The 26,138-nt window shown below is 44.2% G+C and overlaps 2 protein-coding genes across 3 annotated transcripts; one reads left to right on the top strand and one right to left on the bottom strand.

Moving 5' to 3' along the window:
- Positions 1-13,103, top strand: nub1 (negative regulator of ubiquitin-like proteins 1). 2 transcript variants are annotated; one of them, XM_041814125.1, is made up of 14 exons: positions 1-2,386; positions 2,649-2,816; positions 3,164-3,228; positions 3,309-3,373; positions 4,264-4,431; positions 4,870-4,952; positions 5,033-5,139; positions 5,248-5,434; positions 6,140-6,247; positions 7,713-7,865; positions 8,066-8,212; positions 8,441-8,521; positions 9,534-9,741; positions 12,453-13,103. In XM_041814125.1, the coding sequence occupies exons 1-14, from the start codon at positions 2,270-2,272 to the stop codon at positions 12,593-12,595; spliced, it is 1,800 nt and encodes a 599-aa protein (XP_041670059.1). In that variant the 5' UTR covers positions 1-2,269; the 3' UTR covers positions 12,596-13,103. The 2 variants fall into 2 exon arrangements, with proteins under 2 accessions (XP_041670059.1, XP_041670060.1); XM_041814126.1 differs by having other exon boundaries at positions 9-2,386; positions 9,534-9,732.
- A 2,584-nt stretch (positions 13,104-15,687) lies between these two features.
- Positions 15,688-22,605, bottom strand: LOC121527640 (gamma-crystallin N-B-like). The gene is made up of 6 exons (XM_041814666.1): positions 22,585-22,605; positions 22,221-22,240; positions 20,465-20,587; positions 19,802-19,958; positions 19,083-19,228; positions 15,688-15,948 (listed from the first exon to the last, which is right to left on the bottom strand). Exons 1-6 carry the CDS (start codon positions 22,603-22,605, stop codon positions 15,813-15,815), a joined length of 603 nt encoding a protein of 200 aa, XP_041670600.1. The 3' UTR covers positions 15,688-15,812.
- Between the last annotated feature and the right edge of the window lie 3,533 nt (positions 22,606-26,138).

Genomic DNA, 26,138 nt, shown 5'->3' with positions numbered 1-26,138 from the left:
AGTGTAATGCCAGTGTAATGCCAGTGTAATGCCAGTTTAATGCCAGTTTAATGCCAGTTAAATGCCAGTTTAATGCCAGTGTAATGCCAGTGTAATGCCAGTTTAATGCCAGTGTAATGCCAGTGTAATGCCAGTGTAATGCCAGTTTAATGCCAGTGTAATGCCAGTGTAATGCCAGTGTAATGCCAGTGTAATGCCAGTGTAATGCCAGTTTAATGCCAGTTAAATGCCAGTTTAATGCCAGTGTAATGCCAGTGTAATGCCAGTGTAATGCCAGTGTAATGCCAGTGTAATGCCAGTTTAATGCCAGTGTAATGCCAGTGTAATGCCAGTTTAATGCCAGTGTAATGCCAGTTTAATGCCAGTGTAATGCCAGTGTAATGCCAGTTTAATGCCAGTGTAATGCCAGTTTAATGCCAGTGTAATGCCAGTGTAATGCCAGTGTAATGCCAGTGTAATACCAGTTTAAACCAGTTTAAACCAGTGTTAGACATGTTTCTGCTGCAGAGGTGGTACGTTCTCCAGGCTGTGGAAACACTGAAGTGTCTTATCTTGCTGGTTAAACTGGTAATCCCGTCCACATAGCAGTGATACCAGGGCTGCTGTCGGGCCACATGTTTCTGTTTGAGGTGGATAAACAGCAGATAAGATGAGGAGCCTGAAAATAATTGCATGTTAATTTGCAGTCACAAATACTGAGGGAGAAATGGCAGTTGTATTATTTTCAGCGATGGTTTGGCCCTGGTCACTGTCCTCAGAGATTCCCGCCAGCGTTGGCGCACGGAGAGAAAAGGGCTGAACGATCTGGGAAAATAATTTTCCCTCAATATTGCGATTTAATCTGCAATGAATTCTTTAATTCCTCATGTCATGCATTTTACAACAAAAACAAGCAATAATTCATTCTTTACCACAGAACAACACAATATTCGATTAAACTGGGCAGAACATTTTTAAAAAATACTGAAATGTGATGATTTTTTACTTATTTTGAAAATTTGATATTAACTGTTGTATTAAAGTGAATGATGTTTTTATATAATTCTCATATTTAATAAGAAAAAAATACAAAAATGAAGAAAATGTGATTTTTTTTAACACTGTTCTAAAAATAGGGCACTAGAATGATTACATGAAGAGTAACACATTAGATCTCTGCTGCAGAGAAGTTCTAAAGTGGCATTTAGACACAGATTTCAGGTCAAAGACACACTGCACCTTCTTTGTAAACTGCAGCAGGCCACTTGGATTTAATCTGATTTGCCCAGCCCTAGTAGAGAAGCTAAGCTAACAGCGCTATAGACAGGACGGCCCGACCACATCAGGCTGAGCCCCTGAAGACCCCGGTGACGGGGCCCTCGTTCATGTTCCGGTTTAACCCTTTTCCACCCATTTTCTCCACATTCGCCCCTTTTTAGCCATCTTTTAAAAGACATTAGCTACCTTTCACACCTTTTCACTACACCAGCCGCCTGTTTTTTTAAATCAACTTTTGCCCTTTTTTGACACATTTATCATATTTTTGCCATAATTAACTCCATTTACAAATTTCCACCCATTGTCAAAACTTTCTTCCTTTCTTAAACCATTTTTACCACTTTTTCACCACTTTTTTCTGCATATTATTTCTGACTTTTAGCCTGTTCTTACCAGTTTTCACCTTTTGTTTTTTGCTTTTTTTTTTTTTTTTACTATGAATTAATGAATTTTTCCTTAAGTTTTAAAGTTCTTACTAGAATTTTCTCTGGCACCCTGACATTTCTTAATGTCTTCACAAAGCTTGGTGTTACTGGTGAGGGTTTCCCTCGCTCCTCGCCAGCTCCACCCACTTTTCCTAAAGCTCCAACAAAGACCGTCAGCATGAGGGCGAGACTGTCGGTGTCAGACTGATGTGAAAAGCCCTTAGGGAGCCATAATGTGCTTTTAAAAGGGTCCGATTACATTAAAGGGCTAGAAAGTGTTTTAGTGTCACATTTAAGGGGTCAAACAGGGTTCATGAGCAGATCTGCTTGTTTTAGGTTAATTCTTTCACTCAGATGAAGCGTGGGGAGCAGATATGACTCAGGATGAACCAGACCATCTTCTTTAACAGAAACATGACGCTCTCCTCTCTAGCATCTCAGGTTTTCTGTTTCATAAGCACGTTCTGTTTCCCAGAACTCGGCCTGTTAGGGGAATTCCTGGAACTACTTTAACTTTCGCTTCTCTTCCCTGTGCGTCTCCCCGCCTTCCTCCTCGTCTCTCTCTACTCTGGTTCTCCTCAGTGACGATGGAGGAGCAGAACACGGAGGCCAAGCTGAAGACTCGTCTGAAGCAGGAGAAGATCCAGCTGTGGAACCCTCCGTACACTGACGACAGCAACCAGCCGGGAGCGCAGCACATGCAGGTCAGCCAGAGGACGTGTGAACGCCGTCTGTGGTTAAGATGTCACCTTCCTCTTTAAACAAACGCTGCTTTTCTCTGCAGAGATCCTTTCTGTGAAGCGTTCAGACTCTTAGAACATCAGTCAGAGATTATCAAGGACAACCTTTCAGCAGTGGTTATATTCCAGCCTGTTTACGGGGTTTTACAAACGCCACCACCCCTCCAGAGCCCAGCTGTGGGACTTAACATCTGTGTGGATTTTATATGCTTTTCTGTGTTCTCAGGAGCTGGCCGAGCGCTACGCCCCCCTGCTGGACCTGCAGGTGGAGGAGGTAGGGGGCGCTCTGGAGGCGATCCGAGTGCAGGCAGTGAGGAGAGGGAAAGGAAACAAGACGTTCAGGGAGACGAACGTGGCCACGCTGGAGCTGCTGCTGCCCAGAGACAGCAAGAAGGTGGAGACATGACGGCAAATAGTTAACCTTAAAATACAGAACAGAGGTCCGTCACAGCCTCCTGTAGCTGGATTTAGACTCTTACTGGGATTCAATGACCATAAACAGGCTGGAAGGAGGCTGACATCAGTACACCATAATGGTGATTGATTAATGAGCCTTTGCCCGTTATTTTAGCCAAGTAATAGGCCAGAGTGAGTGGTAAGCTCCACCCACTTTTCCTAGAGTGGCCAACAAAGGGCAGCCTGCAGGATGGATGGAATGTTTGTGAAGCTGGGGATGTTGGGGGCTTCCCCCTACATTTTTGCCATAGTAGGCACCAGTGACGGCTGTTTGTTTGATTCCAGGATCCAAAGAAGAAGGACCACCTGGAGACCAGGCTGGACGTGTTGGTCCAGGAGGTGGTGGACAGGTAAACGCAGACATTCAGAGACGCGATGGACGTCAGCTCTGTCGCTGTTAACGTGAACTGTGTTTGTTTCTCTGCTGTAGGATCGCAGAGGAGTTTGGTCTGAAACACATCAAACTGATCCTTAACGGGAAAACTCTGAGCACAGGTGAGTTAGACTTACGTAAAACCAACAGATATCAGAGGAGAAGCTCACGGGAGGACAGCAGGAAGAGTGCTTTGAGTTTTCATGTGGATGAAGAGGAAGTCATGTAGGAGCTAATAAAGTACCAACCACGAGAATGTAACCAAAAAAATGTAACAACTCATAATGTAACAAAATTCTGCTGTTACGTTTTTTTACATTATGAGTTTTTGTTCTTTTTTGTTACATGTTCTTGTTACATTTTAGTTGTTACTTTTTTGACATTTTTTGGTTACTTTTCCTGTTACATTTTTTAATTACATTTTTTGTTGAAACATATTCTCGACATTTCTTTGTTACATTTTTTATACATTTTTAGTTGCATTATCGATTACATTTTTGTTACATTTTTAATACTTTTTATGACATTTTTGTTACAATTTTTGTTAGATTTTTTAGTCGCATTATTGATTAAATTTTTTAGTTGCATTTTTCTGTTAAATTTTTTAGTTACATTTTTCTGTTAAATTTTTTAGTTACATTTTTCTGTTAACTTTTTTAGTTACATTTTTGGTGGAAACATTTCTTTTTTACACTCTTTGGTCACATTTTTTAATACATTTTTAGTTACGTTTTCTGTTTCTTTTTTACATTTTTAGTTACATACTTTGTTACACTCTTTGGTTACATTTATGTCGTGTACATTGTTACATTTGTGTGTTGTTGTTACATTATAAGCTCATACATGCTCGTGTGGATGGGGGGAGGATGTTGAACTTAACCTCTCAAACTGTCTGTCCTGGCCCGTTTTGAACCCGTGGTGTAAACCTGGACCAGCCCAGGACAGTTGAAGCTGACCATACTGTGAGTTTTCTGCAGAGACTTAGCTGTGACATCTGTGTCTTTGTCGGCAGACCAGCGTCTGGATGAGCAGGGCGTGAAGAACCACAGTAAGGTCATGGTGCTGAAGGTGAGCGACGCCGAGTGGAGGCAGCAAGTAAGCGAGGAGGAGGAGAAGAAGAAGAACCAGAACGAGAGCCTCCAAAGGACCGAGAAGGGCTTCCAGATCCTGTCAGAGAGAGGTCCGGTCTATGTTTGACCCCGTCTAAACAACATTTTAACAGGAATTCAGAGCTGATCTAGGCGTTCTGATACTGAGGTGTAATCTTGAATCCTGTGTTAATGGTACCCATAGAGAAAGATGCTCAAATCTGCCCTGTAAACATGAAAAATAAATCATTCTCATTGATTCCTGTTCTAGCCGAGGTTCTGAACACTAAAGAAAAGATAGAATAAGCTGTAAAAATCTTTTATTTCCATTCATAGATGGATTTGTGTAAAAAAAGGAGAAAAAAAAACTAAAATAATGAGTATTTTTTTGTTCAGTGCATTCAGAGCAGGTTAAACCAGCTCCAGTTCTTTTTATCTGATCAGATTTAGTATTTTTATTTGAGTTTAAAACATAAATGTGTGATCAGATGAGGATTACAGATTTATCTTTGTGTTTGTGTGTTTTGCAGACGGCAGCGAGGAAACGTCTCCGTTCCTGGAGATCGCTGACCAGAGAGGTAACCCGCTGAAGATCCCACACACAGAGAAGAAGGTAGGACTGGTCTGCTCTTTCTGTCCATGCTGGTGGAGCAGAGACCTGGATCTGGATCTGGATCTGTGTTTGTGTGACAGGCGCTGATCCTTGCCATGGGCTTCCATGAGAAAGGCCGCTCACTGATGAAGAAGAAGCAGTTTGAGAACGCGCTGTGCCACCTGCTGCAGGCCGACCAGCAGTTCAGGTACGAAGGTACCGGGGCAGTCTTAGTGCTCTGGCCGGGTCCCTGATGGGGTTCAGTCTGAGGTTTTAGAGAAACCGCTTAAATCCTGGACCGTCTGTTTCCCTGCAGTAAGTGCGGCTCAGCTCTGCTCCGCTCGGTGGATAACTTCGCCGTCCTGCAGCTGGACATCGTGTGGTGTTACCGCGCCCTGGAGGCTCTGTCCTGCCTGGATGATGGGAAGAGTCGCCTGCAGAGAGCCGAGGATTGTTTCCTGCAGTGTTACGGAGAGCAGCAGCAGAGACTGCTCATGATCAAGGTGAGGATTGGCTTTAGACGTCCCGCTGTGGGATAGACCCAGGATCAGGGTTTGACATTAACTTTTTTGCTCACTGGCCGACGTGGCTACTTGTTTATGAAAAGTTACTAGCCACTGAGCATTTCCACTGGCCACAATTGTGTTGATTGGAAACTATGTGTGACATTGCAAATTGGGTATGTCTGGTATGAGATGAAGCACATGCTCCAATTCCTTCTTTAAGGGATACTAAGTTTATACTAATATTAAAACACTGACTTTGAATTAACGTTATTCAAAAAAATCAGAAATGCAGCTGGTTTCATCTAAATCTCACTCAGACAAATATCCACCAGAGACTGCTGAGGTAGTGACACTGATAAATTCCACTGGCCAATGTGGCTAGTTGAAGACAATCTGGTACCTGCCACAGCTGAAATCCACCTGCATTTGGCTAGTTGGCCAGTGTAAATGTCAAGCCCTGCACAGGATTATCTGATCTTTATGTGGACCGTCACTGTTTTCACTGATCATAGACCTGCTGCATCTCCTCCATCTGGAGCCGGCATTTTAAAAAACCAGCTGTAGTGGAAATGTCCAGAATAGTCGTCTGTTAACGCCAAAATAACGGCGTTTTAGAAACGTGGTTTACATCTGATGAATCAGGATTTAGTGCCCTCCTCAGAGCTGACAGGTGTGCTCTCACCTGTCCCTGTCCGTCTCCAGGGTAACACCGGCAGAGAGGAGGCGTTGTTCCTGCGGCTGTACCTCCTTCAGAGCCTCCTGTCCTACATCGAGGGAAACGACGCTCAGGCCCGACACCAGCTCGCCAAAGTAAAAGCCCCTCTTTACACAGCTCACTTATGAAATCTGGGTCATATGTCTGATGGTTGAACATTTCCATTTTTCATCTCCTAATGAAACAGCCAGTTCTATGGAAGCTCATTAATGCCTGAAGAAAAAAAGGAAACCGCAGAAATATTTTTCTATGGAAAAATTCACATTATGACAGTAAAAAGTCACATTTATGACGTGAGAATCAAATTCTGAGATAAAAGATTTAGTAACTGGAAACTCGTAATTATCTCATTTGTAATTTCTGAGTTTTGTCTCAGATTATTCACATTTTTCTCCCAGTATCGCCTGTAAAGATGTGGAGAGATGGTAGTCAGCAGCATGTGTGGCTGGGTCGGGACGTCCCGCTGCAGTCTGCTGTTGCTCTTTCCATTCTTCAGCACGTTCCCCTACAGCAGCATGCCCTTCTGTTCTGTTTCCCTCCTTTCCCAAACATCGGTGACTCTCGGCGGCATGTCTTACGGCTAAAAGGGAAAAGGAGATGGCTATAGCGAAAGCGTAGTTGTCCTAAAAATAAAAATAAATAAAATGGTAAAAAAAAAAGAGGGCGGTCAACTAATTAGACTGACAGTTAAACCAGAAATTGACAAAGCAATAATAATAAAAATAACTGACTTTTTTTGAAAGGTTAAGACCTAAGATGTGTAAAAATGTGAACTTATCCTGATGATTTAAGATTTTCTTGTTAAGTCATACAATCTGAAAAAGTAAGGAGTAAAAATATTTAGAAAAGAAGTCAGGAATGGGGGAAAAGAAATTAATTTATGTTTTAATTTCATATTTTCAATTTAGCATCTCACAGTTAGGACTCAACTTTAGGATTTTGACTTTTGATTTCATACTTTGAGCATTTCACCTCATAATTCTTACTTCTCATATAATATTTTGAGCTTTAAGATTCATAATTTAAAATTTTAAGTGATATTTTGATCATTTTGACCAATTATTTTGTATTTTACCTCATATTTTCAACTCCAAATTTTGACTTCATAATCCCATAGTTTGACCTTTTAGACTCACAGTTTAAAATTTTGAATCATATTTTGACTGTAAATTTCATGATCACAAATTTTATTTCATACTTTGAGCTTTAAACTCATGATTTTGACATTCTTTCTAATATATTTGCCTTTTAAAAAACATAATTTTTCAATTTTAATTTCATGTTTTGACCTTTTTGAACTAATAAATTTACTTTTCTCAGATTGTGAGCCTTTAATCTTTCTAACTTTTAGATGTCGAAATCATTTATCAGCTACACTTTTTTAATGTTTTATTACCGGTAAAACAAGGTTGACAGTTTCTGGTTAAAAAGGTGACCCTGTTAGGCCCTCAGGTTAGTCCTGAATCCAGAATCCGGCCCCTGCTGTGACTGAGTTTGACACCCCTGTCTCAGAGCTTCGTGCTGCTGAGGTCTACATGGATCCCTGTCTCTGTGCGATAGGTGGAGTCTCTGTACGGCCGTCTGTGTCTGGACTCAGAGAAGATGGCTCAGCTGATGGCGTTGGGTTTCACTGACAGAGAAGCTCGCCTCGGCCTCAGAGCGTGTCAGGGAGACCTGCAGGAGGCCGCCATCCACATCAGCAACCAGCGACAGGTAACGGCCTTGCTCTAGTGATGGGAAATCCGTCTCTTTATAGGGACCAGGATCGTTAGGCCAGACTCAGTACTAGAGCCGATGTTTTGGTGCTTCAGCTTCACTGCGTACTAGAATGCTGTCCCTGGGTGTCCAAATCCGCAGGAAGAGAGCAGTGTTAGGGTAGAGATGAGCTTAAAGTGGACTCTGTTTGCTGACAGGAGCGTGAGGAGCTGAAGCAGAGGGAGAGGCAGAAGAGGAGCAGGAGGTTGGAGGGAATCACCACCCTTACCGAGCTCGGATTCTCCAGAAAAGACGCAGCCCGAGCTCTGCACCACGCTGACGGAGACGTGAACCGAGCGTACGAGGTTAGTGCCCGTATGTGAATTAGATTTTTATGTGTCTGACTGTTGGGAGAAGACGATCCATTCAGGTAGTCCTTTTAGTTCCGGAAGGTTTCTACCTGCTTCGGAACCTTTAAACTAAATAATAGAGTTTACTACTTCCTGTTTCATGGCGACGGTGTTATGGAGATATGGCATCCATCTTTACATTGAGTCAGTGATGTTGACTGAGAGGTTTGGTTGATTCCTCAGATCCTCCTGGACTCCAGCCGAGCCGCTCAGATGACCAATAACAACACAGAGGGCGTGGTCAGTCTGGAGAGGCTGGAAGAGGTAATAACAATAATAATGAAAATAACAATAATAATGCATTTTATTTATGAGCGCCTTTCAAAGCACTCAAGATCACATTACAAGAAAAGTTAAAAACAAGATGGATAAATAAGTCCACAAAAATATAACCCAGTTAGCAATGAGCTAAAACATGAAATAAAACAGGAAGTAAAACAGGTAAACTCAGGTAGGTTTAAAACATCGACTGCAGAGAATATTAGACAGGTCTGAGTGGCATCAGCTGTTTGGCTACTGCATTATTGAAAAGGGTGTCTGAATTTATTCTGACTGTCCTTCGTTGGCAACTTCTGGAAAAGTGGTGAACAGCTCCACCCACTTTTCCAGAAGTTGCCAACTATGACCTATAATTGGGCAAAAATGGAGGTAAAAAGGCCTAGCCCCGCCTCCAGCTTCATGAACATTAGGTTCTATGCCTTTGATGATGTCATCCTTTAAAATCCATAAAACATTCCATCCTTGCCTTTGAAGGTGATATCATCCTTTAAAGTCCTTAAAATATTCCATCCTTTCCTATGAAGATGATGTCATCCTTTAGTACTTTAAACATTCCATCCTTGCCTTTGAAGGTGATATCATCCTTTAAAGTCCTTGAAATATTCCATCCTTTCCTATGAAGATGATGTCATCCTTTAGTACTTTAAACATTCCATCCTTGCCTTTGAAGATGATGTTATCCCTTAAAGTCCTTGAAATATTCCATCCTTTCCTATGAAGATGATGTCATCCTTTAGTACTTTAAACATTCCATCCTTGCCTTTGAAGATGATGTTATCCCTTAAAGTCCTTGAAATATTCCATCCTTTCCTATGAAGATGATGTCATCCTTTAGTACTTTAAACATTCCATCCTTGCCTTTGAAGATGATGTTATCCCTTAAAGTCCTTGTCGATGTTAAATAAAATAACTAAGTAAATCCTGAGTCTGATTGGTGCATGGCTCTGATTGGTTCCTGCTGACTGACAGTGGCTCCGCCCCCTGTTTGTCCCTACAGTTGTTGTACCTGGGCTTTGACAGGGTGGCGTCAGAGGCTGCTCTCAGACTGACAGGCGGAGACGTCCAATCGGCTACTCAGCTACTGCTGGACAACCAAGGCGTCCTCCCCCCAGGGCTCCTCCCTGTGTCCCCGCCCTCCTCCTCCTCCTCGCCCTCCCCGTCTTCAGAGGAGCCTAGCACCTCCTCCAACTCTGCAGGTATGGCAGGTAACAGTTTCTATGAGCTCTTTCCTCGTGGTTAGGGATGGGAATCTTCTGTTTTTATTGGTACTGATCCTCCTGATTGACCAGAATCCTTATTGATACCTTTACCAATACGTGTGTGTTGATTATTGAGCAGACAGAATGAGAGTCCATGTTTAACAGCAGAGGTCTGATCTGAGCTAAACTCTTTAAAAGGTCATGGTTCATATGTTAGATCAGGTTTATATACCTGAATCACATTTCTCATCCTCACAGCTGATTTATTCAAGTTTATCATCGAAAGCTGAATTTTCTTATTCCTGATGTGACATTTGAACACATCATGATGTTTTATTAGCATTCTCCTAACAGCCATTTTACTGAGCTGACTTTGAATGCATCATAATATAACTGTCAGCTCATTAAGTATGGAATGAGATTTGCGTCAAAAGATTCATTTCAGTATCAAACAAAAATTAGCATTTGAGAACAAAAAAATGTGATCCAAGCAAAAAAAGTTCACATAGAGAGTAAAATTAAAACAAATCATTAGTCTTTACATTTTGAACATCTCTTTTTGTTTACAGTTCAATTTTTTTCTTTCTCGCTGATAAGACTTTTGCTCTCGCTCCTCTGTTTTGCATTTGCGCTCCGCGATCCTTTGTTTGTGTTCCTCGAGTTTTTGCTTGCGTTTTGACACAAATGTCACGTGTGGGCGGGCTTTTCTGGGGTGTATCCCTATTGGCCAGCAAGTTTTTGAGTGATGGCTCAGTCACTCCAGATACTCTTGAAGTTGTTGTTCAGCTTACCCCTGGGGAAATGTAAGGAAACCAGCGGACTATCGTTTTTGCATCAGTTTGAATCATTGATGTTTTATTAAATCTAACTATTGATTAAACAGGTTTATCTGTCAGTGCAGTCGTAGATGTTGTATTGTTTCGTACACACGTGTTTTATCAACTTTTCCAGCCACTCCAAGTATCGTCTTTGCTTTGTACGTAAATAATGCTGACTTCACCAGCTTGTCCATTAGCTCAGTGGTAATTTGGACGTCTGTCACTCGGGAGATCGGGGTTCGGTTCCCGGTTGATACATAGTTTTTGATGTCCGTAGGGTATCTTTTTTAAAAATGATTTTCTGGAATAAAAAATGCTATGAACCCCTCTGTGTGTCCTCAGTGGGCTCTGTTATCACTGGGCTGCTATTTTACAGCCTTACAACCTAAACCAGAGGTCGCGTTAACCGAATTACCCAATTATTCTCCGTCATTGACGGACTTTTTTGAAGGATGACGGAGAATTTTGAAGGCTCTCCGTCATTTTGACGGGATGGAATGTTCGATTTTATGTGAAATTTCATATCAGTCCAAGGTGACCGATGCTTCAAAACAGTTCCCGTTGCTTCCACCTCGCTTGCTCACCACTGAAACCTCACTTTACACCAAAGTTTGCTCATTTATCATGTGGATATCAACCATGGAAATATAACAGAGAGATGGGTGAATGATGATTCAAATCAGCGCCTGTTGCTTTATTCTGTCTTGCTCACTCACCACCGCCTGACCCTCCCCTCCTCTCTCTCTCTCTCTCCCTCTCTCTCTCTCTCTCTCTATCTCTGAAAACCTCACTTTGTCCACCGTAGTTTTCCCGTGTATTATGTGGACATCAGTCATAGAAATATAACAGATAAAGACATACGTGTGTAGCCCTTAAATCCTTTAAATCTAACTATTGATTAAACAGGTTTATCTGTCAGTGCAGTCGTAGATGTATTGTTTCGTACACATTCGTGTTTTATTGATCTTTCCAGCCACTTCAGGTGTCGTCTTTGCTTTTCATGTAAATAATGCTGGTATCACCAGCTTGTCCATTAGCTCAGAGGACGTGTGGACGTCTGTTAGTCGAGAGACTGGGGTTCGGTTCCACATCGTTTTATAAATATTGATGTTTGTATGTGTTTTTTTTTTAAATGATTTTTTGGAATAAAAAAAAAACTGTTAAATAACTAGTGAATTCCTAGAGTTTGTACTTTAGCTAATAGTCTGAGCCCCATTACCGGGCATTTGACTGGGTGTGTGTACTAGGCACATAAGCGACAGATTAGACCGCACTCACACTTGGCAATCTGTGCTCGTGCTGTGTTGAAGCCATTTGACCCCCACCCTTGGCCTGCACTCACACTGTCCCGCGTATCCAGGCCTGTGTGCACGGAGACGTCACACATTATCACAGAATATATATTACCTGACATCCTAATATTACACTAAATATTGTTCTTTAGGCCAGAGGTTGCGCTGGACTATTTTGTTGTCTGTCATTTTGATGGAAGGGTCGTAAAAATTCCATCATGCCATTTTACAATCTTTGATATCTGTAATCTCTTTAATATCTGTAATATAATTCAATATGACTTTATTAGTAGTGTTTGATTAATGGAGCACCCTTTCTAAACTCATATTCAAAAAACAGTCTGATTGGATTGGAGCACCAATCCCTCTCTTTAAGCAAGCAACTATGAACTGCTCCATTTAAGATATCCCGCACAGTTTTGAGGATATTTTTAATGTCAATATGTTGTAGTTTGACGACCAACACTGACAACAAGTTGTTAAAAGGCTGCACTGTGGAGCTGTGAACTGTATTTGCCTTGACTGCGAAAATTTTTATAATGTGGCAAATAATTTCATACTGGGATGCTTAAATCTGTCGTGAGAGTTAACTGATGTTTCTCCTCAGACGATGCTGAGCTGGTGAACGAGGTGTTGGAGGACATCTCTCGCCACGAGGAGGATTACCTGGACCTGACCCTGGAGGAGGAGAGCGAGCTCATCGCTACCATGAAGGCCTACCTGACCCGAGGCCCCGCCCACACCGTCTGACACTCACAGACACGCTCAGTGCTTTACTTCCTCTCTACTCACCATTTAAAGCAGTAAACGCCATTTTCTGCTGTTGATTTAGCCGTAAAACGGTGACAAGCCAAACACGAGTCCTCCTTTCTGAATAACTAAAGAATCTTTTACTCAGCAATAATCCACAGAGCTCACATCTGAGAGAAGGCAGCTCACAGGCTAGAGTGGTTAATGTTCAGCTCGTTTTATATTCAGCAGTTATTTTTCAGTCTGATTGGTCTTTAGATAATCTTATTTACATTTTATTTTCTGATTGAAATCATCAGTTGTTCGGCCAACATCTCCAGATGATATTTTTAGAATAAACCAAAGGAACCACTGTTTGATTCAGGTCAAGTAAACCGTCTGTTATTGTTGTTCTGATGACAGGAAGTCAAGTTTTATGTTTGTGTCATGGTTGGAATTTTATTTAAATTCTCTTCATGTAAAGGCTGATGGTCTCAAGTGATGGGGCTAATAAACAAATGAAGGTTTACGTGTCTGTGTCCGTTATTGGCCTGTCTTACATTTACACCTTTGGACACTTAGTGTTAAAACGCTATTGACTCATATATTTGGAGTCATTGTTTACAATACAAGGTTTCACAAATGTCACTAAAATCTAGGGATGTACCGTGTTATTGACAGTGTTGATACATTGGTAGATATTAGCTTAAAATGTGAATTATTTCAGCCAATTTTAAAATTTCTGCTAAAATTTCCAGCCTAAATATGACCATGATAAGACATGCCAGATATGAAGTAAATCAAATGTTAAATAAAAATTAACAACTTTCTGTTTAATGGAAGGACATTGAAATGTTCACCCTTGTTAACAAAGTGACCTCAAATGACACTGCTTAGTCTTATCCAAGTACATGAATGGAATGGAAGAGAAAGTGCACTGTTTTTGTCCATATATGCCTGATATGCTCAACGGAGCAAGAGTGAAAAATGATAGAACACATCCTTTTGTCATTAGGGGCCGCTATGAAGACAGATTCACAGCTGTTGTTTGGTTGTAGAATCTGATATAACAGAGCGGTAGGACTGTAGGATCTGATATGACAGAGTGGTAGGACTGTAGGATCTGATATAACAGAGTGGTAGGACTGTAGAATCTGATATGACAGAGCGGTAGGACTGTAGGATCTGATGTGACAGAGCAGTAGGACTGTAGAATGTGATTTGACAGAGTTGTCAAACTGTAGGATCTGATGTGACAGAGTGGTCTGACTGTAGGATCTGATATCACAGAGTGGTAGGACTGTAGGATCTGATGTGACAGAGTCATTGGAAAGTAGGAGCTGATAAGACAGAGTGGTAGGATTGTAGGATCTGAGGTGACAAAGTGGTACGACTGTACGATCCGATTTGACAGAGTGGTAGGACTGTAGGATCTGATAAGACAGAGTCATTGGAAAGTAGGAGCTGATAAGACAGAGTGGTAGGACTGTAGGAGCTGATATGTCAGAGTGGTAGGACTGTAGGATCCGATTTGACATAGTGGTAGAACTGTAGGATCTGATGTGACAGAGTGGTAGAACTGTAGGAGCTGATGTGACAGAGTGGTAGAACTGTAGGAGCTGATGTGACAGAGTGGTAGGACTGTAGGATCTGATTTGACAGAATGGTAGGACTGTAAGATCTGATGTGACAGAGAGGTAGGACTGTAGGATCTGATGTGACATAGTCATTGGAGAGTAGGATCTGATAAGACAGAGTAGTAGGATTGTAGGATCTGATATGACAGAGTGGTAGGACTGCAGGATCAGAAATGACAGAGTGGTCGAACTGTAGGAGCTTATGTGACAGAGTGGTAGAACTGTAGGAGCTGATGTGACAGAGTGGTAGGACTGTAGGATCTGATGTGACAGAGTGTTAGGACTGTAGGAGATGATGTGACAGAGTGGTAGAACTGTTGGAGCTCATGTCACAGAGTGGTAGGACTGTAAGATCTGATGTGACGAGTGGTGGGACTGTAGGCTCTGATTTGACAGAGTGATAGAACTGTAGGAGCTGATGTGACAGAGTGGTCGAACTATAGGATCTGATGTGACAGAGTGGTAGGACTGTAGGAGCTGATATGTCAGAGTTTTAGGACTGTAGGATCTGATGTGACAGAGTGGTAGGACTGTAGGATCTGATTTGACAGAATGGTAGGACTGTAGGATCTGATGTGACAGAGTGGTAGGACTGTAGGATCTGATTTGACAGAGTCATTGGAGAGAAGGATCTAATAAGACAGAGTGGTAGGATTGTAGGATCTGAGGTGACAAAGTGGTACGACTGTAGGATCCGATTTGACAGAGTGGTAGGACTGTAGGATCTGATAAGACAGAGTGGTCGAACTATAGGATCTGATGTGACAGAGTGGTAGGACTGTAGGATCTGATGTGACATAGTCATTGGAGAGTAGGATCTGATAAGACAGAGTAGTAGGATTGTAGGATCTGATATGACAGAGTGGTAGGACTGTAGGATCTGATATGACAGAGTGGTAGGACTGCAGGATCAGAAATGACAGAGTGGTAGAACTGTAGGAGCTGATATGACAGAGTGGTAGAACTGTAGGAGCTGATGTGACAGAGTGGTAGGACTGTAGGAGCTGATGTGACAGAGTGGTAGGACTGCAGGATCTGATGTGACAGAGTTATTGGAGAGTAGGATCTGATATGACAGAGTGTTAGGACTGTAGGAGATGATGTGACAGAGTGGTAGAACTGTTGGAGCTCATGTCACAGAGTGGTAGGACTGTAGGATCTGATGTGACAGAGTGGTGCGACTGTAGGCTCTGATTTGACAGAGTGATAGAACTGTAGGAGCTGATGTGACAGAGTGGTCGAACTGTAGGATCTGATGTGACAGAGTGGTAGGACTGTAGGATCTGATTTGACAGAGTGGTAGGATTGTAGGAGCTAATGTGACAGAGTGGTAGGACTGTAGGATCAGATATAACAGAGTGGTAGGACTGTAGGATCCGATATGACAGAGTAGTAGGACTGCAGCATATAATATGACAGAGTGGTAGGACTGTAGGATTTTATATGACAGAGTCGTTGGACTGTAGGATTCTTTATTGAAATTTCCAAACAAAACAACAGACAAACAGATTTTGATAAAAAAAACTGCTTTCTTATCTTAGTGGGGTTTCTTTATTGTACACAGTTACAGAGGGGGAGGTAAATATTGGAGGGGGCGGGGTTTAGAAGTAGTTGACGACCCTGCGGATGGACTGGATGTTGGGGTTCTGGGCCTGCCACTCGTTATGGCTGCTGTAGTCTCCACGCTCCACGATGTACATGCGACCACGGAAGTTTGGCTCCTCGTACATCACCCAGCTACAGACGGAGCGAAAAACCCAGAACACGTACTGGTTAGTCGATCTCACCAGTCTTATCTTAGGGCTGCAACCATCACTAGTCTTTGTATAAAACAATCTGATGCTTGCTGTTGAGGTTACTGGATGAATATTTGTTAAAAACAAGAAAATCCCTGATCGTCTAAAGCGTTGATGTCAACAGACATGACAGGGCCCATGTAGCCCTAGCATTTTCCCCCTGCCTCTACAAGATTGACAATCAAGATTTTTCTCTGGCGAACGAAACTTTCTCTGCTCTCTAATCATGTTTCTGCTCCTTGATCATTGATGACCCAGCCAATAGGAAACAGGCTGAGGATGGACCAGTCACGCTAGCTCTGCCTGTTGTTGCTGTGCTGTTCTCCACAGCACTCTTATAGAGGCTTTTCTAGTGACCTGGAACATGGGTAACTATCCGGGGTCTTTAGAGGTTAAATCAACACCAGTAACTCTGATACTAAATGTCTTTTTATCCTGTTTTGTAACCCATAATGCATTGTGACTTGGCTGTGACAACCAATGGCTATTCTGTTGTCCCATCATACTTGTCAAACTGGACGTGTGTATCCCAGAGGAGAGGACCAGAACCACTGGTAATGAAAAGAAAGGGAAAGAGTCTGTGATGTGGCCCTCAGAGTCTGTGATGTGGCCCTCAGAGTCTGTGATGTGGCCCTCAGAGTCTGTGATGTAGCCCTCAGAGTCTGTGATGTAGCCCTCAGAGTCTGTGATGTAGCCCTCAGAGTCTGTGATGTAGCCCTCAGAGTCTGTGATGTAGCCCTCAGAGTCTGTGATGTGGCCCTCAGAGTCTGTGATGTAGCCCTCAGAGTCTGTGATGTGGCCCTCAGAGTCTGTGATGTGGCCCTCAGAGTCTGTGATGTGGCCCTCAGGGTCTGTGATGTAGCCCTCAGAGTCTGTGATGTAGCCCTCAGAGTCTGTGATGTAGCCCTCAGAGTCTGTGATGTAGCCCTCAGAGTCTGTGATGTGGCCCTCAGAGTCTGTGATGTAGCCCTCAGAGTCTGTGATGTGGCCCTCAGAGTCTGTGATGTGGCCCTCAGGGTCTGTGATGTAGCCCTCAGAGTCTGTGATGTAGCCCTCAGAGTCTGTGATGTAGCCCTCAGAGTCTGTGATGTGGCCCTCATAGACCATCATGTGGCCCTCAGAGTCTGTCATGTGGCCCTCATAGACCATCATGTGGCCCTCAGACCATCATGTGGCCCTCAGAGTCTGTGATGTAGCCCTCAGAGTCTGTGATGTGGCCCTCATAGACCATCATGTGGCCCTCAGAGTCTTTGATTGGGCCCTCAGAGTCTGTCATGCTGTCCTCAGGGTCTGTGAAGTGGCCCTCAGAGCCTGTCATGTGGCCCTCAGAGTCTCTCATGTGGTCCTCAGAGTCCATCATGTGGTCCTCAGAGTCTATGATATGGCCCTCTGAGTCTGTCATGCTGTCCTCAGGGTCTGTGAAGTGGCCCTCAGAGCCTGTCATGCAGTCTTCAGAGCCTGTCATGTGGCCCTCAGAGTCTGTGATGTGGCCCTCAGAGTCTGTCATGTGACCCTCAGAGTCTGTGATGTGGTCCTCAGAGTCTGTCATGTGGCCCTCAGAGTCTGTCATGTGGCCCTCAGAGTCTGTCATGTGGCCCTCAGAGTCTGTCATGTGGCCCTCAGAGTCTGTCATGTGGCCCTCAGAGTCTGTCATGTGGCCCTCAGAGTCTGTCATGTGGCCCTCAGAGTCTGTCATGTGACCCTCAGAGTCTGTCATGTGACCCTCAGAGTCTGTGATGTGGCCCTCAGAGTCTGTGATGTGGCCCTCAGAGTCTGTGATGTGGTCCTCAGAGTCTGTGATGGGGCCCTTAGAGTCTGTCATGTGGTCCTCAGTCTGTGATGTGGTCCTCAGAGTCTTTGATTGGGCCCTCTGAGTCTGTCATGCTGTCCTCAGGGTCTGTGAAGTGGCCCTCAGAGCCTGTCATGTGGTCTTCAGAGCCTGTCATGTGGTCTTCAGAGTCTGTCATGTGGCCCTCAGAGTCTGTCATGTGGCCCTCAGAGTCTGTGATGTGGCCCTCAGAGTCTGTCATGTGACCCTCAGAGTCTGTCATGTGACCCTCAGAGTCTGTCATGTGACCCTCAGAGTCTGTGACTTGGCCCTCAGAGTCTGTGATGTGGCCCTCAGAGTCTGTGACTTGGCCCTCAGAGTCTGTGATGTGGTCCTCAGAGTCTGTCATGTGGCCCTCAGAGTCTGTGATGTGGCCCTCAGAGTCTGTGATGTGGCCCTCAGAGTCTGTCATGTGGCCCTCAGAGTCTGTCATGTGGCCCTCAGAGTCTGTGACTTGGCCCTCAGAGTCTGTCATGTGGCCCTCAGAGTCTGTGACTTGGCCCTCAGAGTCTGTCATGTGGCCCTCAGAGTCTGTGACGTGGCCCTCAGAGTCTGTCATGTGGCCCTCAGAGTCTGTCATGTGGCCCTCAGAGTCTGTGATGTGGTCCTCAGAGTCTGTCATGTGGCCCTCAGAGTCTGTCATGTGGCCCTCAGAGTCTGTCATGCGGCCTAAAAAAAGCTTTGAACCACAAAGACTGTTTTGTAAATCTGTGAATATTTTGAAGACTTTCTTTCACTGAATGCTATTTTTTTTCACTTTTTCGTCCCTTAGAGATGGGAGAAGAAGTTTGTGCAGAATTAAAGCCTTTGTAGTTTTTTTTGGTGTTACAACAGTTTTAGTTTTAATTTTAGCTGAGTTAGTTCTAATCAGACTTTTACCATGAGTGTGTGTGTGATAGAATGTTGGGATTCTCTCAGTGGAGTCAAAGCAAATTTCTCCTGGAGAACAGCATAGGAACAATGGGCAGAGCTATCCTGATTGGTCCATCCTCCTCTTCCTGTTTCCTATTGGTTGATTCATCAGCAGAAATACGTTTAGAGCTCAGAGAAAGTTTCATACGAATCAGAGTCTCAGTATCACAAACTGTCGAGGTTTTCTTTGACCTTGTGGTGATTTTTCCCTGGTTTTGGTCTTAGAGGAAAATCAGACATTTGGGTTCATCCTCTGGGGATCTGGACAGTGTTGGTATATCTTCTCCTGTCTGATAGAAACATGAGTGTTGATGTGAGATGTGTGCTGGACTCACGCTCCGTCTCCGAACACCTTGACGGAGTTGACACAGTTCTTGGAGAGGCCGCGGCTCTGCAGGAAGGGCGTGTCCTCGCAGATCTCTACGCACTGACCTGAGAAGTTGCAGGCCTCGAACAGCTCGATGCGGTAGTGCTCTCCGTGCTGAGGAAGTTTAGAAGACAGAAATGTTGACATTCAGTCCTGTCTAAAATATCAGCTCTGTGTTTGCTGACGCCTGAACGTCTCAGAAGTCCATCTCTGTGTTCGTGGTGCTTTATGTTCGTGGTTCTCAAACTGGCTCTGTGTCTCCTGCTCTCATTAGAGCTGAGGATTATAAACATGGATTATTTAATGAGTGAACGCTCTCTAGACCTGCTCATTCTTTTGGCTCCTGTTCATGCCGCTCCTACAGATCAGCTCAGAGGTTTTCAGAGATCCATGACTTTATCTCTTTTTTAGGGGATTATTTGTGCTGTAATGCTGCTTTTCTACATCCACGCCCTCAGTTTGCATATACTCTGTACAGAGACCCACATTTGAAGGGCATTCTGGAGCAGACCTCTCTCTTTCTAGTTAGAGTATGTGGAATTTGAGAGCTGGTCTTGAAGATTTCGCCGATTTATTTTGTTAATTAAACTGTGACCAGGACTTTTATTTTGGAGGTCTCCAGATGACCCACAATCCTCTCTGGCAGAGAGTCTGCTGATGTTAAATGGAGGTTTGTAATTGGCTTACCATACGGATGGGTTTGCAGGATCCCATGTGGTCGTTGTGGGAGTTCCACCTCTGGAATTCTGGGTATTCGCCGTGCTCCAGGATGTACTGCTGACCCTTAAAGTCAGGGTGGTCGAAGCAGATCCAGGCCCCGCTCTCCACACGGATGGAGTTCACCCTAAAAAGATAAACACAAGCGTTCAGAGCCTAGACAGACTGGCGTTCATTGAAAAGTAGCGGCGTTGATGATTCTACTTCGTTACTGAGCCATCCGAGTGTCTGCACGCCGTTTCATGAGTTTCCACTGGGACTGACTCTCAGTCGTAGTAAAGATATCAGGTCTGTTTGATTTACTCTCAGAATTCTTCTAAATCCCTGTTATTTTATCTTATTTTTGCACATATTCTGTCAGTTTCCTGACCTCATAATGTCGTTAGCATGTCTGCTTCATCTATAATCTGTTCGTCTATGGGTCCCTGAGCTTGGTCAGACCGTGGACCTATCATTGCTGGTTTCCTGTTGATGTGCGTTTTACCGGGGCGTGTATGTTTGATAAATCTGCAGGGTTTTTTTTACTTTAGCATGTGGTAAATTTACTCGTGAGACAAATCTGGAACATTTTTCTGTAAACTATTGATAAAGCTCATCAAACACAGTTCACCTGAAGAGAAAGGTAAACGTTACCTGTTCATGAAGCCACGGTCCTGGAAGTTATCACAGTCTCCTCTGACCTCCAACTTCCTGCCAGTGAAACATTTCCCCTCGAAGAAGGTGATCTGCAGGAGAAAGTCACAAAAACTCGTGATTCTTCACACTGGCGGAGAGTTTAGACAGGAAAAGGTTTACGATGAGGCCAGTTCAAACATCTCTGGAAAGTTCCAGGTTCACTGAATTTGAATGGCAAACCTGCTGATTGGAGGAGTTTTACAAAAACAATAAATCCTGGTCTAGTTTGTGAATCAGATCCAAAGAAACAATCACTAAACATACGTAGCACTGGTTTAACGTATAGAGCTGTTAAATATTTATCTTAGAATGCTTCAGAGTTAGAGAAAAACAACTCTAAGGACAAGCTGCTCTCATTGGTTTAGAGATGAGTGGGTGGGGTCAGCAGGTCTATGGTCAGTGTTTCTGCACCAATGAATCGCCTGTAGCCACGCCCCTTAGTGACCCCCCCCCCCCCGAGTTTGTATGTGATTCAACTTCATGCCGTCTCTAAATTTTGGCGTGAAAGCTGGCGACGATGAGGCGAGACGGGATAAAAATGTGTCTGAACTGATAGAGTCATAAATGGTGGAGAGATGTGACGTCAGTTTAAAGAACCTGAGAGCTCCTGATCTAATCTTCTTACAGTCTTCTTTTATCGTTTAGTTTGTGTTCAAGTTTGAGGCCCGAACGCTGGAAGAGACAAAGAGTGACATTATTCTCTGGTCACTGATGGCTGACGGCCACAGTCAGATATTTTTGTATTTTCTCTGTTTTCGTCGTCTTGATGCCGATTGTGGCGTTCCTGTTGGCGTCTGGCGTTGCAATGACAGTTTGAGTGTTTTTAATGGCGCTCTGCCTGAATCCCGCCGACGTTGGTCACTGACATTTATTTTTAACGGTTTTGACTGAAACACGACGCATTTTCACTCTGATGTCTGTTGCTTTATGCAGGTTTTGCTTCGCTGACAATTATCACCTGAAATTCGGAACTTTTAAAATGCTGACGTTAATCGTTGCAGCATTTTGGGTCTCTTTAACGTTTATTCTTTAATAATTGTGACTCACAACACAATTTTTTGGTTAATTTTACATGTTTTTAATCAAAGCAGAAAATTTTGTTCATTGATTTTTATAATTGACCGTTATTGGAGTATGACTTTTTTGTTACTTTCTGATTTCGAACATCCTTTTGATAATTATAGTTTAACACTTTTCATTTACAACATGCAATTTTTACAACTTTGACATTTATTATTGACGATTGTTGCAACAAGTAATTGTGGTACTTAGGTTTACTACGGTTTATTTATTTACGTTTATCACTGACATGCATTTACTTTTGTAAATCTGACATTTATTGTTGACATTAGATTTTTAAAGTGGACATTTTTTTTTTACCGATATTTTTGGTTGACAATAAGATTTCTAACATGACATTTCTGTTTCTTTGACATTTATTATTTACGTTTATTTTTGTCATTTTTACGTTTATTTAATAATATATATCACACAGCACGCTGAGTTTTTAATATCATTTTTATCATGTACAACAAACAGTTCTCTAAGTTTGACATTTGTTTTAGAATTTATCGCTCCTATATTTATATTTGCTATTTTTTACATTTATCACTACATCACAGATTTTTGTCACTTCCACCTTAAAAACTAAAGGTCTGGCTCTTTCATGGAAGCCCTGACCTCTGACCTTTACGGCCACGGTCAGCAGAGTTACGTTCTCATAAAGCCTTTTATCTGGAGAGGATAAGGACACAGCGGTTAATGTTGAGACCGTTTAGGATGAAACCTGGTTCTTCACACACACATTTAGGAAAATCCTCAGAGCTATGGATTCTTCACCAGAGACCGCCGTCACAGATCCTCCTGACCATGGAGGGGTTTCACATCAGGATCCTCTCTCTACGACGCTCCAGAGGTTTTAACAAAAATCAAACCAACAGTTTAAACTTTAAAGAGCTGAAATATTCCTCCATGTCCCGTTGGCGGCCTCCTCCACAGGACGCCGGTGTTCTAGACTCCCACGTCCTCTCTCTCCAGAGGGTTCACTTGAACCTCAAATCGGTCTCCGTGGTACTCACCTTTCCCGAGTACTGCGACATGATGCCCACTGGATGTCGTCCAACCTGGCCCACAACCACACACACAGTGTAACAGAGAAAAAGTTGGACACCCCAATATATACGGCAGGGGGGCAAGCCAGGAGTGAGCGAGGGCCGAGCGAGGGGCGAGGTCCCCGCCGGCCAGACAAAAGAGCGGGCTTTAGCAGATACTGCTGCCTCGGCGCTTTCCTTCATCCTGATGTGTCTGCTGATTCTGCTGTGGGTGAGCGTGAGCCTGGGATTGGACAATAGATGTGCTTGGCCGGAGCTTTGCAGGGTCGATGAGACTGCACATGCCATGCTTCTATAGATGCAGGTAGGGCCGGGGATGTAGACCCAACATCATTACTAACTATCTTTGAGCTACACCATAAAGACCGGGACACCTCCCTGTGACCTGACAACGGATCCTCACAACACCAGAATACATTCTGATCTGATTCTGGCCATAAAACCACTGAAACCTGTTTGAAACCAAAGAATAACAGTCTGAGACACCTAACATTGGGTCATTTTTGGGTATAATTAAAACAATTAAGAATAGACTCCTACATACTGACTAAAAAATACAAAACACTGAAACGAATTCTATAAACTGAGGAAATCAACATTTGATCTTTCTCGCTCACCAAAAACCAGAGAAATAAAGGAAACGATGTAAGATATCCTGTTACTGATGAGAGAAGGTTAAATACAGAGAAAGCTGAAAAAGTCAGAGTGTGAAGGGATGGGGGGGTAAGGGTCCAAGGATGTAGGGCTGAAGGGGTGTTAGGGTAAGGGTAAAAGGATATAGGGCTGAAGTAATGTTAGGCTAAGGGTCTAAGGATGTAGGGCTGAAGGGGTGTTAGGGTAAGGGTCCAAGGATGTAGGGCTGAAGGGGTGTTAGGGTAGGGTCCAAGGATGTAGGGCTGAAGGGGTGTTAGGCTAGGGGTCAAAGGATGTAGGGCTGAAGGGGTGTTAGGGTAAGGGTCCAAGGATGTAGGGCTGAAGGGATGTTAGGGTTAGGGTCCAAGGATGTAGGGCTGAAGGGGTGTTAGGGTAAGGGCCCAAATGTAGGGCTTGAAGGGGTGTTAGGGTAAGGGACCAAGGATGTAGGGCTGAAGGGATGTTAGGGTAAGGGCCCAAATGTAGGGCTTGAAGGGATGTTAGGGTTAGGGTCCATGGATGTAGGGCTGACAGGATGTTAGGGTAAGGGCCAAAGGATGTAGGGCTGAAGTGATGTTAGGGTAAGGGCCCAAATGTAGGACTTGAAGGGGTGTTAGGGTAAGGGTCTAAGGATGAAGGGCTGAAGGGGTGTTAGGGTAAGGGCCCAAATGTAGGGCTTGAAGGGGTGTTAGGGTAAGGGTCAAAGGATGTAGGGCTGAAGGGATGTTAGGGTAAGGGCCCAAATGTAGGACTTGAAGGGGTGTTAGGGTAAGGGTCTAAGGATGAAGGGCTGAAGGGGTGTTAGGGTAAGGGCCCAAATGTAGGGCTTGAAGGGGTGTTAGGGTAAGGGTCAAAGGATGTAGGGCTGAAGGGATGTTAGGGTAAGGGCCCAAATGTAGGACTTGAAGGGATGTTAGGGTAAGGCTCCATGGATGTAGGGCTGAAGGGATGTTAGGGTAAGGGTCCAAGGATGTAGGGCTGAAGGGGTGTTAAGGTAAGGGCCCAAATGTAGGACCTGAAGGGGTGTTAGGGTAAGGGCCCAAATGTAGGGCTTGAAGGGATGTTAGGGTTAGGGTCCATGGATGTAGGGCTGACAGGAAGTTAGGGCAAGGGCCAAAGGATGTAGGGCTGAAGTGATGTAAGGGTAAGGGCCCAAATGTAGGACTTGAAGGGATGTTAGGGTAAGGCTCCATGGATGTAGGGCTGAAGGGATGTTAGGGTAAGGGTCTAAGGATGTAGGGCTGAAGGGGTGTTAGGGTAAGGGCCCAAATGTAGGACTTGAAGGGGTGTTAGGGTAAGGGTCTAAGGATGTAGGGCTGAAGGGGTGTTAGGGTAAGGGTCTATGGATGTAGGGCTGAAGGGGTGTTAGGGTAAGGGTCCAAGGATGTAGGGCTGAAGGGATGTTAGGGTAAGGGTCTAAGGATGTAGGGCTGACAGGATGTTAGGGTAAGGGCCAAAGGATGTAGGGCTGAAGTGATGTTAGGGTAAGGGCCCAAATGTAGGGCTTGAAGGGATGTTAGGGTAAGGCTCCATGGATGTAGGGCTGAAGGGATGTTAGGGTTAGGGTCTAAGGACGAAGGGCTGAAGGGGTGTTAGGGTAAGGGCCCAAATGTAGGGCTTGAAGGGGTGTTTGGGTAAGGGTCCAAGGATGTAGGGCTGAAGGGATGTTAGGGTAAGGGCCCAAATGTAGGGCTTGAAGGGATGTTAGGGTTAGGGTCCATGGATGTAGGGCTGACAGGAAGTTAGGGTAAGGGCCAAAGGATGTAGGGCTGAAGTGATGTTAGGGTAAGGGCCCAAATGTAGGACTTGAAGGGATGTTAGGGTAAGGCTCCATGGATGTAGGGCTGAAGGGATGTTAGGGTAAGGGTCCAAGGATGTAGGGCTGAAGGGGTGTTAAGGTAAGGGCCCAAATGTAGGACCTGAAGGGGTGTTAGGGTAAGGGCCCAAATGTAGGGCTTGAAGGGATGTTAGGGTTAGGGTCCATGGATGTAGGGCTGACAGGAAGTTAGGGCAAGGGCCAAAGGATGTAGGGCTGAAGGGGTGTTAGGGTAAGGGCCCAAATGTAGGACTTGAAGGGGTGTTAGGGTAAGGGTCTAAGGATGTAGGGCTGAAGGGGTGTTAGGGTAAGGGTCCAAGGATGTAGGGCTGAAGGGATGTTAGGGTAAGGGTCTAAGGATGTAGGGCTGACAGGATGTTAGGGTAAGGGCCAAAGGATGTAGGGCTGAAGTGATGTTAGGGTAAGGGCCCAAATGTAGGGCTTGAAGGGATGTTAGGGTAAGGCTCCATGGATGTAGGGCTGAAGGGATGTTAGGGTTAGGGTCTAAGGATGAAGGGCTGAAGGGGTGTTAGGGTAAGGGCCCAAATGTAGGGCTTGAAGGGGTGTTTGGGTAAGGGTCCAAGGATGTAGGGCTGAAGGGATGTTAGGGTAAGGGCCCAAATGTAGGGCTTGAAGGGATGTTAGGGTTAGGGTCCATGGATGTAGGGCTGAAGGGATGTTAGGGTAAGGGCCAAAGGATGTAGGGCTGAAGGGGTGTTAGGTAAGGGCCCAAATGTAGGACTTGAAGGGATGTTAGGGTAAGGCTCCATGGATGTAGGGCTGAAGGGATGTTAGGGTAAGGGCCAAAGGATGTAGGGCTGAAGGGGTGTTAAGGTAAGGGCCCAAATGTAGGACCTGAAGGGGTGTTAGGGTAAGGGCCCAATTGTAGGGCTTGAAGGGATGTTAGGTTAGGGTCCATGGATGTAGGGCTGACAGGAAGTTAGGTAAGGGCCAAAGGATGTAGGGCTGAAGTGATGTAAGGGTAAGGGCCCAAATGTAGGACTTGAAGGGATGTTAGGGTAAGGCTCCATGGATGTAGGGCTGAAGGGATGTTAGGGTAAGGGTCTAAGGA

This window comes from Cheilinus undulatus, linkage group 19 (assembly GCF_018320785.1).
Source record: "Cheilinus undulatus linkage group 19, ASM1832078v1, whole genome shotgun sequence".
NCBI classification, from domain to species: Eukaryota; Metazoa; Chordata; class Actinopteri; order Labriformes; family Labridae; genus Cheilinus; species Cheilinus undulatus.
The sequence above is the reverse complement of the archived record's forward strand: the minus strand, read 5'-3'. Positions and strand labels throughout refer to the sequence as shown.

Coding starts and splice junctions, on each gene's coding strand:
- LOC121527640 (XM_041814666.1), bottom strand. CDS start 22,605: ATGTCGCAGTACTCGGGAAAG. Junction 20,588..22,220: donor ATAAAAGGCTTTATGAGAAC/GTAACTCTGCTG, acceptor GCCAGTGTGAAG/AATCACGAGTTTTTGTGACT. Junction 19,959..20,464: donor GACCGTGGCTTCATGAACAG/GTAACGTTTACC, acceptor TTATCTTTTTAG/GGTGAACTCCATCCGTGTGG.
- nub1 (XM_041814125.1), top strand. CDS start 2,270: ATGGAGGAGCAGAACACGGAGGCCAAGCTGAAGACTCGTCTGAAGCAG. Junction 4,432..4,869: donor CCAGATCCTGTCAGAGAGAG/GTCCGGTCTATG, acceptor TGTGTTTTGCAG/ACGGCAGCGAGGAAACGTCT. Junction 6,248..7,712: donor CCCGACACCAGCTCGCCAAA/GTAAAAGCCCCT, acceptor TCTGTGCGATAG/GTGGAGTCTCTGTACGGCCG.